The following is a 14,059-nucleotide window of genomic DNA, read 5'->3' as shown; positions in this document are numbered from 1 at the left end:
GAACAGAAAAGGGTTCCCAGTGCCACTTTGTCCCCAGAGAACCCAGCTGTGCTTCCCAAACATCCGGAACAGAAGGAAACAGCACATCGCTTCTACTGGGAAGGCCAAGTCCCCCGCTCCTGCCCGTGAGCTCGCCAAGCTGACTGAAATCCAAGAGACAGAAAGCAAGAGCAATACTCAAAGGATCACAGGACAGACCCAGCTAACTTTGTCCTTGATACATGACCCCCTTGCAGACCAAAAGGAGACGCCTCTCCCAGCTCTCTGATCAGAAAACGGGCAGACAGCTCCCAGGGACCATCCCATCTCCCTGTGCTGTCACCAGCGGAGCTAGAGAAGATGGCAGCAGCGTACCCTCACCCTGACACGGGTGGGTCTGTAAATCCACACTTGGCACCAGTTGAAAGCACAGCCCTGGGTTTATTAGGCCCCTCGGGGCGACACCTAAAACAAAGCAGCAGTCCTCATGGAGCATGCCCGGAGCGCACGCTGGAGGGGCCTGCTGCTCGTGTGATCCTTCCTGTGAGCAAACCACAATGATCTCCGGTCAGCTGGGAGTCTGTTAGTCACACAACAAATGCACAGGGCCCAGTAAGGCCTGGGGAGAACTTCTGCTAGTGGAACAGTTTGATGGGTCAATCCCAGGTCACGCAGAAGGTCTCCATCTACTTCTCCACCTATTTAACCCACCCCTTTAGCAAGGCACTCTCCCTCCGAGCTCTGCCATCAGCTGCCTAGCTTAGCAGGGCTGGACCTAACTCCTCCCATGGCCAATCAACTGACTACGCCTCGGTGACTCATCTCTGGAGAGCAATGTGACGGGACCCCAGCCAAGATTCCCAGTTACGCGAGGCAGGGGACCCAGCACAGAAACAGACCCTGGATACCTCCCAAAGAGCTTGTCTCTGGCCACCTTGCCCTGCACGGAGAGCCTGGTTGGCCTTTTGTCTCCCCGGATGGCCCGTTCCATCCCCGAGCTGCGTCCCCATGTACCTTGAAGAAGCCAACAACCCCCACGCCGTACTCCACGCAGTACTTATCCAAGAGCTCCCGGTTCCAGGCGTCCAAGTTCACATACTTGAGGATGTTCTCGTAAATGATGAGCGCGAAGCGTCCCCGATCCTTGTCGGTCAGGGTGGGCATGTCCCCCTTCCCGGGGGCAATCTCTGTCCGGTATTTGAAGCGGCTGGATTCCAAGATGGCAATGATCTCCTGGCCCAGCTGAGAGTACAGGCTTTCCACGAACACCAGCACCAAGGGGTCCGTGCGGGATGAATCGGCCACCTTGAGGGGCTTCAAGGGGAGCAGGCGGGAAGGGGCAATCTTGGGTTCGTCGCAGTCTGGGCCCGGGACCTCCCCGGAGGGTTCCAGGCCCCTCTTCCACCCATATAAATAATAGGCCGAGATGAAAACACTGAGCAGGCAGAAGGCAAAGAGCAGGAGCAGCACCACCTGAGGAGACACCTGTCGGAAACCCCTCCGGAGCCTCCCCAGCACGGTCATCCTTGCTTCCAAGAAGCCACTGCAGGTTCCTCCCCACCCCCCACCCCCGCCCCCAACCCCCTTCACAGGAAAGCACAGTAATAAATTAAAATACTAGCAGGCTGCGTGTGCGTGTGTAGGATCTCCCAGCCGGCAGTCGGGTATCCCCCCTGGCTTTTTCATGTCACCATGGCAAATCCATTCAGAGTCCCCTGGCAGAGCAGAAACACCAGCAGCGTCCCGGCATCGACCTCGCTGCCTCTTCGGAGTCGGGCGTTTCTCTCAAGGGGCGCAAGGGCACGTCGGCTCCCCGGGTCCGTTCATGGTGGCCCAGTTCTCCTGCAGCTCCGGGCGCTCTGGAGAGAGAGGGGGGAGACAGGGGCATAAGCAAGCAATCCTGGAAAGAACGCGCAGAGGGGGCTGCCTAAAAAGTAGGTGCTGCGGGGGCGTCACTCTGATCCTTGTGCAACAAACACGGAGGCTGCATTGCTCCGAACCCTCTATTTATGCCACAGTGGATCCCATTTAATGGATCCCTCCGTGTGCTCATTTGCATGCCAGTACCCAGAATGCTTTTCAAGCTCCCAACATGCTGGTGCATCAGCTGTGGGAACAGAGCAGGGAGTCTGTGCGTGTATCTGAGAGGCAGCACAGTCTTGTGGTTTGAGCAAACGGTGGTGAATGAGGAATTCCTGGGGTCTAATCCCGGTTCTGCTGCTGGTTCACTGTCTGGCTTTGGGCAGGTCACGATTGCACTGTCCCTCTGTTTCACCATCTGTGAAATGGGGATAATACTAGCTACCTACCAACCAGCTGCAGGGAGACAGTAAGAGAAGAGCGTGGGAATCTCCTCCCAGTTTAATCTGTTCAGAGTCAAATGCAATTTAAATGTACACACGTAGCCCCATTTAAAAACCAGTCTGGCCCCATTTTCTCAGCTCTGCGTGCCACTTCCAAAGCCTCTGTCTGCAGAGCTGCAGTGCTTCACTGCCACGGACGGGCTAAGTGGGGTCTAATCCTTGCAGTGGCCCTCAGCCCAGGCCTGGGTCTTTCAGGATTTCGGGTAACCTACAAAAATTGCCTCAAGCAGCCTGAGGTCAGCAATACACTGAGATGCTGGGAAGACAAAGCATGTCCACGAAGCGTTCGAGCACCTGTTCGGTGCCAGCCCCAGCCACCCCCTGCCTCCACTGGGGAGCGGTGAGAAGTCACATGAAGGGGCTGACACCGTGGATACGGATAGATCCCCAAAGTTCAGCTATTTTTAAAGAATCATAAATGACTGAAAATGCAGGAAAAAAAAGCGCAGTGCAGAGAAATGCTTTTCCAATACTCTGGGCCCAGCTCCAATCTCATTGACACTGGGGCAAATCTACTACTGAAACCAAGAGAGTTATTCTGAATTTACACCAAACCTCCGCATCTGCCCCCCCCCCCCGGTTTATTTGAGAACTAGAACACAGGCTTGGGAAGGGTGGGAGTGCGTCCCCTGATGGAGAGGCCGGCAGGATCGTTCATGTCCAGGCAGCAGAAAGGGCCTCAGCGTTTAAAGATCTATTTTTGAAAGACACCTGCAGGGAACTCTGCACCTCAGAGGGAGGAAGCATCAACCCCACGGGGACGGGAAAACTGTGCTTCCCAGACGTCCGCTCAAGGGGCACGTGTACGTATTGACCGATCCACTCAACCAGTGCTCCTGCTTACTGTCCTAGGCCTCGAGTCAGCCTGCTCACGTGCTTCAAGCCAGGCACACGCTGGAGGGCCTTGCAGAACCAGGGTCTCAGCCTGTCTCTCTCGCGAGACCGCAGCATCACACAGGATCTGGCAGAGATCTACAGAGCCAAGCGGCTTCTGCACTGGCTTAGCTGCGGCGTGCAGCGGACTGCACTCGTCTCTCACTCCCCGGGGCGCCCCCCAGCCCTGCTCTGTATGGATCAAACCTGCCCAGAGACAGCCGGAGAGGACAGAGAACTAGGTCAGGGGCTCTCCTCGGGTTTCACACCTTAGCAGGTGGATCGGGCTATTAATAGACTCTGATGAGTCACCAGCATTACAGGGAAGGCTTTTCCAAAGGCTGAACAACCCCATCTTCCATGTAAATCACTCGGAGGCTGCCTGCCTCCAGCTCTCCGCCCCATCCCCCCCAGCGCTCGCAAACACAACCGACGTCTGCAGCACACAGACAGATGCCGCGGGCCCCCACCCCTGCAGGGACCGGAGGGGCAGAGACCTCCAGGAAGAGCCTGGGCTCCAGCATGGAGGACTCCGCGCTGAGCGAGCGAATGGTTACTTGAAAAATATAATCCAGAGAAATAATGGGATTAAGTTTTTGTTGGCTGAAAAGTAACATGGATTATACGTTGCGATTTTGCCTGGTAATCCTGTCATTCCTGCCTTTGCCTGGAGCCAGGCGATCACAGGCCCGCTACTGCCACAGCCGCTGGGCCAAATTCAGAGGGGAGTCGACATCCTGCCCCTTTAACAAGTGTATTGCACTAATCCAGATGCTGTCTGGACTTGGCCATGTCAACACTGCCTCGGGGGCGTGATTCAGCACGCGTAAAGTAGCTTGAGTAACAATAGCAGGGAAACCCCGGCACCTGCCCAGGTTAGCCCTGCCAGCCCAGAACCCCACATACATATTCGGGCAACTGGTTCACTATGCTGCGGTTGTTCCTCAAGCTAGCTTTGATCTAACTAGATCAAAGCTAGCTCAGGTACGTCCACACCTACTGCAATAACAAGGCCTGATTGCAGCACAGACATCTCCCGAGACCCCCATCCACCTACCAACGGGGAATGTACCCCCCTTCCTTACGCATCACCGCGGGATTCAGCCCGGCAAGCTGGACTGAGTGGGACTCACATGCCAAGGGGCCAGAAGAGAAGAGCGGAGCAGGATAAGTAGCTAAGGATGTAAAATACAGCAATCCCTACCCCCTCTTCAGGCTTCCCAGCGTGTCAGTGACACCAGCCTGGATTTCCTTACTCATCGGGAAGTGGACACAGGCCGATCTAAGGCAGTCAGAGCTGCACCACCTTCCACGTCGCCTCTGAATTTGGCTCTTCCTATGTGACATGCGCAGGAGACCGGAGTCAGAAATAGACCAGAACTGAGCCCCGAGAACCGGTGAAGCCACAGGTGCCCTGGCAAGTCATGAGACGTCAAAATAAACTGAATTCTGCCCTACCCACCAGCAACGCCCACTCCTGGCTCTGGCGGTAGAACAGAGCAACTAGAAATAGAGCCAACTTAGTAGAAAATAAAAGGGGAGAATTCTCACCCCTAATCAATGAGGGACACTCCTCTGCCACCCTACCCAATTATAACGAACTAGATACAGAGAGAAATGCGGCTTTTCCCATTCACATTTATGCACCCCCTCCCTGCCCCCACTCCTTTTCTTGGTCTCTCTGCACCGTGCAGCCTTCATACTGAATAGCAAGACTTCAGAATACTGATGGAATTCCCAGTGCAGTTCAGAGCTGCTGGGGTGTCCGACCCAGGTTCAGAGAAGGCACGCTTTGCTCACCCAGCACGTATGGTACTGGTCTTTCACTCCACCCCAGCCTCAGCCTATTTTTCCCCCCTCTCCGCTCTGCCTTTCGCCATTTCTCCTAAGCAGGGCAGGAGCCCAAACATCATCAGAGTCATCGTGACCGGGGTGGAAGTTAGGCAGGATGAGTTTCGGCATCTCTAATTCCCAGACCTGAATGATACAGACACAGTCCGCCAGGTCTAAAGAGGGGTCTGGGTCAGACACAGCCGAACTCTGGGAAAATCCAGAGTTGGTGAGGAATTTGTCACCTGCGGCTCATCTCTCAAGCAATGAGAAAGTGATCAGTCACTTGTAATCCCAGCCGGTCACAAAACAAATACTTTTCAAATATTTGTGTGAAAAGCATGTCCCTTTTTTTGCTCAAAAATTTGAGTTCAATCAACTCTATTTGTAACAGACAAGCAACCTTGGTATGAAGAATCAGAGCATCCCCACTCAATCCCCATGCAAGGGAAAAAAAGCATAAACAGTTAATGTTCCCTCGCTATTTTAAGCTTGCATTTTGAGCTTTAGTTGCAAAACTTAACCCCTGAAGAAAACCAAACGCCCTACACCCTGCAAGCCAGGTAGAACATACATCGTTTTGGGGAGTCATCTCATGTGCTACTTGCAGATGGCCTCACTCAGTCCGTTCAGCTGAATGGACAGGAGTGAGATCTTTGAGAAATGCTAATTGTCTACTGTGGTGCAATTCTCACTCACCAGGGATGTCTGTTCTGCCTCAATCTCTCTCTGACTACGTATCTTTTTAGGCATAATGACTATCTATGGATTATAGCCATACAAGTAAACAAAACAGCATGTGGTGGTTAAAGAGACCACCCAGCACCCCACAGCCAGACACCCCAGAAGCAGGCCACCATTACCCTGGGCCAACAGAAATTCTTTTCAGACCCCCCCTTTTTTTGCTGTTCTATATAAGTTTTTAACTCTGATTCCCCCACAGATGTGTTTTAATCATAGCTGTTATTTTAACTATCTGATGTATTAGTATTCCTTTCGCCTGCTTCCTCATATACAGGCAGGGCATTTTCTGAAACACACCTGGGCAGTCCTTCCATCCCCCACTATCCTTGAGTGAGAACGCAGTGTGCATGTCCCTCTGGGCCCCAGCAGGGCAAGGACAGGCCAGCCAGTTGCATTTCTCTCTCTACCCTGCTTACGCTTTCTAGGAACCCCCAGGCCGCAGCTCCCCACGGCACAGTACCGCCTTGCGTTAGCCTAAGCTGACTGCAGACTCAGCACTCCCTGCCAAGGTGCTGGTGATAATGAATGAGGTGCTCCAGTGGCCATGGAGATACCATGGCAACATCACACTATTGGGAAACGCTACTATACCCATCCTCAACGACTGTAGGTTAAAGTCAACACCCTGCACTAAAACAACCCTCCTCTTCTCCACTTTGCAAACTGGTGGGGAAGGGGCAGGGGAGAGGGGAGGACGGTGTATGCACCCAGCTGTGGCTCACTGCCCTTTTCAAGAGAAGGGCAAGGCCCAGTTTCTTCTGGGCTGGAATGCAAGATCACCACTTGGCGGAGGAGAGACAGTAAGGAAAGGAAACAGCTGGCCACGATCCCTGCTATGCACTAGAGCCTGTGTCAAGTCTGAGAGCGTTCAGAAGAAATCACACAATCACAGTCTCTACAATAGAAAATTCAGATCTAATGAGGCTACTTTCACTCCTGCTGGAGTTCACAGCTGCCCACTGGCTTAGGAGTGAACACTCCCGTTTAGGCTCCCAGGGTGCATTTACACTGCCCCATTAACTCAGGCTCTTGCCCCGGTTTCAGTCCTTAGCCCCCTACCATCCACAGAGCAAAGTCTCTGACCTGAGGGTGGTGGCGCTTTAAGCCTGAGCTAGCTGACCTGGCGAGCAGGGTGGTGCAGGCTTTAACTCAGGTTGGAACCCACCCACTTTCCAGCAAGGATGCAGGCAAAAAGGCCACTCAAATAGCGATAGTCCTCCAATGCCTTCCCACAATTCCCCCTCAAGAACAGTAAAGCGTTCCCACAACTGACTGGGAAAGAATCCTAGAGCATCTCAGAACAAAGGATCCTGGGATATGTCCCCAGACACCCAAGTGCAGAAACACTGCAGACCTGGCTACGCAGGTCGGACTTTGCAGTGGGGACGCTCACCCCTGGGCGAGGCCAGCCCAGCTGTTCACTCCGGTGCAATGCAGACAGCATGCAGTGATCCTGATACAGGACCGAGAGGAGGAGCGAGGATAGACAGGCACAGGAGACTGTCCTACCACACCTCGTGAGCCCTTACAGTTAGCTTTGATCACCACGTCAAGGTACATTTTCATCTTCAAAAAAACTGGAACGAACGAGACAGGTGCAATCTGTTAGCAACCCATCACTTGGCTCTTCCTGCCTGCCTGTGTTTAGGTCAAAGCCTCTTCAGAGCAGGTGCCTGGTCTTCTTACCGGTGTGTAAAGCATCATGCATCCCTGGCATGACACAGCACAGACAAGCAGAGCTCCTAAGGCTGGCTGCAGAGATGCCACACACTTTGGGTTGCATTGACAGGAGGTGACTCAGATATAAACGCAGAGAGATGACAATACACTCAGCCCTTCCCTTATGTGAGAGGCAGAGCTGCAAACGGGAGATGTTAAAAGGAAGAATGAGACAAACAAAGGCAGGGAGAAGCCAGAAGCTCTTCTTCCCTACAGGCCTTCTGGACCCAGCCTACAGCTTTCCTTGCTTAAACCCACTACGATTTTGCCTAGCAGCTCCAGTCCTGTTCCATAGTCTTCCTGGGTTATAATTCACTTATTGTCTTTCCTGAATGGATCTCAAAGCATCATAATAAAAACAATGAAACCCCGCCCCGTGAGGTGGATATTATCACCCCCGAGTGACTAATGGGAAAATGAAGGCACAGAGAGGCTAGGTAACTTACCCAAGGCAAGGCCAGTTGCGAAGCCAGGGACAGAATCCAGATCTCCTGACTACCAACCCTGTGCTTTAACCACTAGACAACACTTCCTCCAAGGGCACGGGCTTCATTTGTGTTCACTGAGGCCCATTACATACCCGTTCGGTATAAAACACAACCTGCAGACACGGCCGGTCACCTCAGAGCAGGGGGTTTTCAAACACAGGGTCAGGGCAGATCGCAAAAGTTCTTTGCAGGTTAACTTCTTTGCAACCTCTCCCATTCCAATCACTCACAACAGATCTCAGTCCCTTAAGCCCAGCTCAGCAACTCCCGCTTAGCAGCTCCATTCACACAGGGTTTCCCAGGGCGACAGCTGTTTGAGTAACAAGAGTGCTGCCACGTTTGAACAAATTCCTCCGCAGACGCACAATAATAATACTTAGCACTTTTAATCTCCCGAGTGCTTATCAGATATTAGTTAACCATTAAACTCCCTCACTCCTGGCAATGTACTCCTGCACTTTATTTTGATGGGAAATATGTACACACGCACACACCGAGTAGCTCTAGATCTATATTTATCTAGAGAGAGAGAGATGGAATAATTTATCAAGTCACACATCTTGGACCCGCTAGCGATTTCCTCCTCGATTTCTTATTTCTTTCATCATTTCAGATCGTACCATTCCAACCAGCCTCCTTCTGCCACCACCAATCCTTCCTCCTGCATGGAATAAAGTCACAAGCCCTTGTTAGTGACATCAGAGTTCCCATGGCTACAGGCTGAGAAGTGACAGCCAACCGATTTAATGTCGATGCACAGAGAGGCAGAAAAGGAGACAGTTACTGACAGGAAGAGATTATGCATTTGTCTTTAATCACCTGCAAGAGAGAGACCGGGGGAAAAGGGTGGGGAGTGAGGAAGTGTTACATTCAAAACAGCCAGGGCTTTCCGAGGGAGCTCCCATTACCGCACAGCACATTAAGAACTTGTTGGGTTTTTTTTTAATTCACGGTTTGTAACAATCAGCCGCTGGAATCTTGAGACAGAGAGCTGCTTCCTCGCTGGAATTTTCCATCTCCTCACTGCACATGCAGACACAAGTCGGCTCCCCTAGGGCTCCTCACAAGTAGCTGGGGAGATGCACTGGGTTGGTCATCGTACCGTTAGCGTAGCTCACGAGCGGCTGGCTCGCGACAAGAGGCCGGACTGGCTCTCTGGTACATGGGCGCAAGTGGGAGCAGAACTCTCTATCTGGCCCATCGGCTTATCCTTGGGAGGTCTTTTAAGGCACCACATAACTGGGAGTCAAGCGAACTGGGCTCTAGTCCTGGCTTTCCCTGTGAGTCACCTTTTCAAACGTCTCCATGAGCTTTAGATGCCTCTGGGTTGTAGGTGCCAAACTAGACACCCCTCAGGCCCGATTTTCAGAGGTGCGAGTACTGGTTGCTCCCATGGAAGCCAAGCGGGCTGCTCAAGGCACCTCAAGGTGGGCGCTCAGTACCTCTGAAAATCAGCCCCAAGATGGGTGTTGCAAAGTGAGCCACCCAAAAACTGAGGCCTCTACAGGCAATTAGGGCCCACATGTGATGCCGCGGGCCCTAGCGTCTTCGTGCCTCGGTTTCACCATTTGTAAAACGCGGTACTTTCCCTACCTCAGAGGCTGTCCTGGAGTGAAACGCATTAGTGTTCATCTGTGCTTTTGAGAGCCTCACCTGGCAGGCCCTACTGAGGAGCATAGTATGAGATAGTAGCTAGGCAGTTTGGAAATCAGCCTCCTAGTCCAGTCTCTGCCACTAGTCTGCTGGGTGACCTTAGTCAAGCCAGTTCCCTTCCGTGCCTCAGTTTCCCCTCCCACCCTCGGTCCTGTCCATTTAGATTGTGAGCTCTTTGGGGCAGGGCCTGTCTCATTGTGTTCGTACAGCAGCTAGCACAAAGGAGCCCCAGTTGCGATTGGGGTCTCTAGGTGCAATTAAAACTAATAGTACTGTAGGGTGCCTCAATCCAATGGGCTGCCGCCATTGATTCCATGTGGAAAAGGGAACCGAAGCGCCTCTCACAGAAGAATTTCCACGGACCCAGCGAAGGGGAAAGAAAACCACCAGCGAAGGGCGGTCAGATTCCGAGCGAAGCAGCACGGTGACAGTTCAATATCCATTTTTTCCCACCTCCATGGAACAGTGGAAAACAGTTGCACGTGTCGAGGTCTTTTTCCTCAGCGTAAATTAGTTCCACTCACAACCTCCGGTCTGCGGCTTGCCACTAAGGCAAGAAACTCGCGCTTAGCTTTTGGCCTCTGCATGTCACCGCCTGGAACACGCCCACGGTCCACCGTGCCGAGCGCAACAGGCGTTCGTCCAGCTCGTGACACGGCCTTCCGGAAGCAAGTGGCAATGGCTCTCCACCAGCGGGGACGACGCGACAGCTCCCTGCTTAATACCCTGGTGAGCTTTTCCAAGCCCCCAATGCGCCGTGGAACACACGTGCCAGAGCGCTCCACCTCCATGCGATGCACTACCCCAGAACTGCTCCCTGCAGGAGACTAGAGTCCAAAAGGCCCTCAGCTGGTTTATTGATGTTGTGCCCGACTCACTGAGCACCTCCCTCCACCATCACATTTCGCCTCTGGCAGGAAGTCGATACGGTTCCAGTACCTCCCTAAGTGATGCAGGAGGGGACATGGCAAGGGGTCTGTTTAAAAGGGACCATCAAGGTTGACAGGCCCAAAATTCCACTACTGCTAAAAACAGCTTCTTTTCAATCTCCTTCTGAAATCGCTCTGCTCCTCCCTAGGGAGGCTGCCACGTTATTACAGCGCTCACACACCACTTCCCGAGGCAGCCCGCCAGCCACACACTCGGAGAACCAGGGCTCCTGGGGCACCCACAGACAGGGGTGCGAATGGGGCGAGAGAGAGCAGACTGCACAGCCTCTCCCCCCTTCTGGTCCCGGGAGCCAGGCAGCGAGCTCTAAAATACACAAGAATCCTGCTCTACCGGTTCATTTAGGAGGGCAAAATTTGGACTCGTTTCTCTGCTGGGGGGTAGCGAAAGGCGAAGCTGTAACACCGACAAAGCCGTGGTGTTTTTAGCACTCTGCTATCTACAGCCAGTCTACACTCCAGCTTTCCCTGCTGATAGAACTGCAGCAGCGATGAATTATGGAGCACGATTTTCCTAACGTAGGCAGGGCCTCAGGGAGTGAGAGTCTGGTGCGTTTCGATACACCCTGCCTGCAATTAATAACTGAGCAGGAACGCAGCACTAGGCAGGTGTGCCTGCCAAAAACAAGCCGGTATGCTAGGTACAGGAGTAAACTCGCCAACTCAGATGCCGTCCGCTCCGTTAGATTTAATAAAGCAATTATCCTACTGTCTATAACCACAGATGATCAGGCACATATCGAGGTCCGAGAAGGTGCATTTGCCAAGTCTGCCAACCGTCACAATGAAGCTATTTCTGCTGGTCAATTGGTATTTAAATAACTTGCAACTCTAGATTTAACAAGGATTGTAAGGGCGAAATCCTGATTCCACTGAAGTCAATGGGAATTTTGTCACTGATTTCAAGGGGCTGCATGTCACCCTTTATCTTAAAGGGACAAAGTCATCTTAAAAATCACCCTTTTCTCTGCAAAGTTTTACTTTCTGCTATTTTGTGTAACCCCTAAAATTACTGAGGAATACCAAATATTTCTTTCAGCCTGTTTACTCTGTGCATTTGACAACACTGGGGTCTAGTCAGTGTCTCCTGTTTGTATGGGTCTTTGTCATGCGGCAGGGAAGAAGAAAACATTTTTTTTTTTAAAGGAAATTGTGGTTTTACAACCACAAAAGCTGGCAGGCGGATGCCGGGGTCGCTGCAGCACCTGAAAATACTTTAACCTCGTTTTTTTAACCGGCTCAGGTGTCCTTTCAAACAACATCTGGTTATTAAATACACATGATTGAAAATTAGGATCTAAATATTATCTGTGGGGATCAAACCACAGTGACATTAAATTTCACAGACATCTGGTAGGTTTGTAATATACACCCAATGTCGGGACCTGGATTACACATGCTACTGTGGAAAGAAGTAACTGAAAACCATTTCCCATTCATCCTCTGGGCAGACACCCATTCAATGCCCAGTGGAACAGTCCATTCATTCCTTTGATTGTATCCCTCTCCCCTGCTTTCTGCCTTGCTCAGCATGTACTGGTGGTAAAACCTGTACGTTTACCAAACCCATCTCCACTCACGTTACAGATCACAGGGCAGGAAATCTCTAGTCTTTACAGCTTCGCGGACAAAGTGAGGAACTCTTTCAAAACGCAGCCAAGTTTTGCTCCTGGGGAGATTATAAAGCGAGAGCAAAGTGCCAGAAAGTTGAATTAAAAGAGGGAAGAAGAAAAAAATCCCACACGCACGCCCCAGCATGCAGGGAAGCACTTTTCCCACTGCCCCAATTTGGTACCCTGAAGGCTGGCGGTTCGCCACTGTACTTAACGCAGCCGCTCCTAATCTGAGAGCCCTGACAAACAGCATTACCATCATGCCGGCTTTCCAGGCATACCCTCCCTCCCCCGCAGCACTGCCAGCCAGCGTCAGAGTGCCAGTCATCATGAAACTAACACAGCAGCTCCAAACTCACTCCTGCTTGGTCTTCTTCCCTCGCGATCTGGGGCAACTGCTCTCTCAGGGAACTCAGGCTCACGGTAAAGAGAAAAGGAGTGGGGGATGTGCCACGCTAGGGTTAAAGGGATAGGGGAGGGCGGGGGAGAGTGGAAAACTACTGATGGCAGAGACAGAAAACTCGCCCGGTTTTGCGGGAAATTAAACAAAAAGAATGAAAAGCAGCTGCCTCCTCTTTGCCTGCCACTCACACCCTGCCCAGAGTTACTCCCCTGAATCGACCGCTACTGTCTCTTTAAAAACTGCCTTCAAGAAACGGAAATAAGCAGGCATAGCCATGCAAAAGCAGTCTCCCCAGAGCAGCGGGAAGGCGTCTTCATGTGCCCACAAAGACAGCGACCCCACCAACCGGCTCTGAACTCTCCCCAGGCCTGCGGGCTGCAAAGGTCTTTCTGCCCAGTCCCCAGGGCAGGGGAAGCAGTTTTCAATCAGAGGCCACATGGCCAGACACCCACCCAGTCCTTCCTACCCTGGAGAAGAGATTGGGGCATAAAGTCAACATCCCAAGGAGGGCAGAGGAGAGAAAACCCCGATGTCCCGTTAGCCTGAGCAACATGAACAGGCACCCCACTGGGGAAGACAGTAAGCAAAGCGAGATGAAGCTGCTGGCTCCATTTGATTTCCCACGGTTTTGTACTGTGAAATTCGGGAAAGCCACAGCCCTTCTAATTGCCCGGTGTTTTCACACCTACTTTGCACGTGGGCCAAGTTATGAGGACACAGCTGGGTCCCAGCTACATTGTAACAACCCTTAGCCAGGCTGGAACCAGGTCCCAGAACAACTCAGAGCCTGTTGGTTCCAAACCAAGGGAAGGAGGTGTAATTAACCCTTTTAAAATAGGATTCCACCTGAAATGGTTTCCGACAGGATGCGGCTGGCAGGTGCGGACGGGGATGCTTTAACATAAAATGCGGTGGCATAATGGCCCAGTTACACTGCAAAGTCCCACTGGGCTAGCATACATCTAGGCTGCAAGTCCTACTGGGCGAGCATGCAATTAATTGTCTGGCAATCTGGGCGCAGGGGGCGGCATTTAGTTTGTACTATGGCCGGGTCAGCCAGTTATAAAGCCATGTTGGGGAGCCATGTAACAGCCTGGCTTAATACTGTCCTACCCAGACCCCACTACAGGTGCCAGACCGATGGCATGCTGGCAGGATTCAATATGTAGTGTGGACAGGCGCCAAATGAACAAGGCAGTCACTGCAAACATTGGGGGTGGGCGGGGCGGGACATAGGGCCTGATTTTCCAAAGTGTCAAGCAACCCACAACAGCCACTGAACTCCCTGGCTGCTCAGCTTCACCTCTGAAACTTAAATTAGTGATCACAATTCAATCCATCGTCCTGCTGGAAAAAACAGGAACCTTTGGAATCCTCCAGCAGCCCAGGTGGTTTGGGGCCTGTGCTTTTCAACGGGGCCTGGCCATTAGTCAAGAGCCACTGAGAA

The 14,059-nt window shown here is 52.2% G+C and overlaps 1 protein-coding gene across 2 annotated transcripts in view; it reads right to left on the bottom strand.

The window, feature by feature from the left end:
- The window catches only part of NDST1 (N-deacetylase and N-sulfotransferase 1), a 78,655-nt gene that overhangs the window by 21,849 nt on the left and 42,747 nt on the right, over positions 1-14,059 (bottom strand). The window contains exons 1-2 of one of the 2 annotated variants that reach the window (XM_042850960.2): positions 12,569-12,624; positions 994-1,838 (exon numbers count right to left, since the gene is read on the bottom strand). In XM_042850960.2, coding sequence (XP_042706894.1) covers positions 994-1,503 — 510 coding nt within the window. In that variant the 5' untranslated portion in view covers positions 1,504-1,838; positions 12,569-12,624. Of the gene's footprint in view, positions 1-993; positions 1,839-12,568; positions 12,625-14,059 lie in introns of those variants that run through there. The other variant, XM_065556025.1, reaches the window with a different exon arrangement.

The sequence above is a fragment of the Chrysemys picta genome, chromosome 8 (genome assembly GCF_011386835.1).
Source record: "Chrysemys picta bellii isolate R12L10 chromosome 8, ASM1138683v2, whole genome shotgun sequence".
In the NCBI taxonomy this organism is placed as follows: Eukaryota; Metazoa; Chordata; order Testudines; family Emydidae; genus Chrysemys; species Chrysemys picta.
The sequence above is the reverse complement of the archived record's forward strand: the minus strand, read 5'-3'. Positions and strand labels throughout refer to the sequence as shown.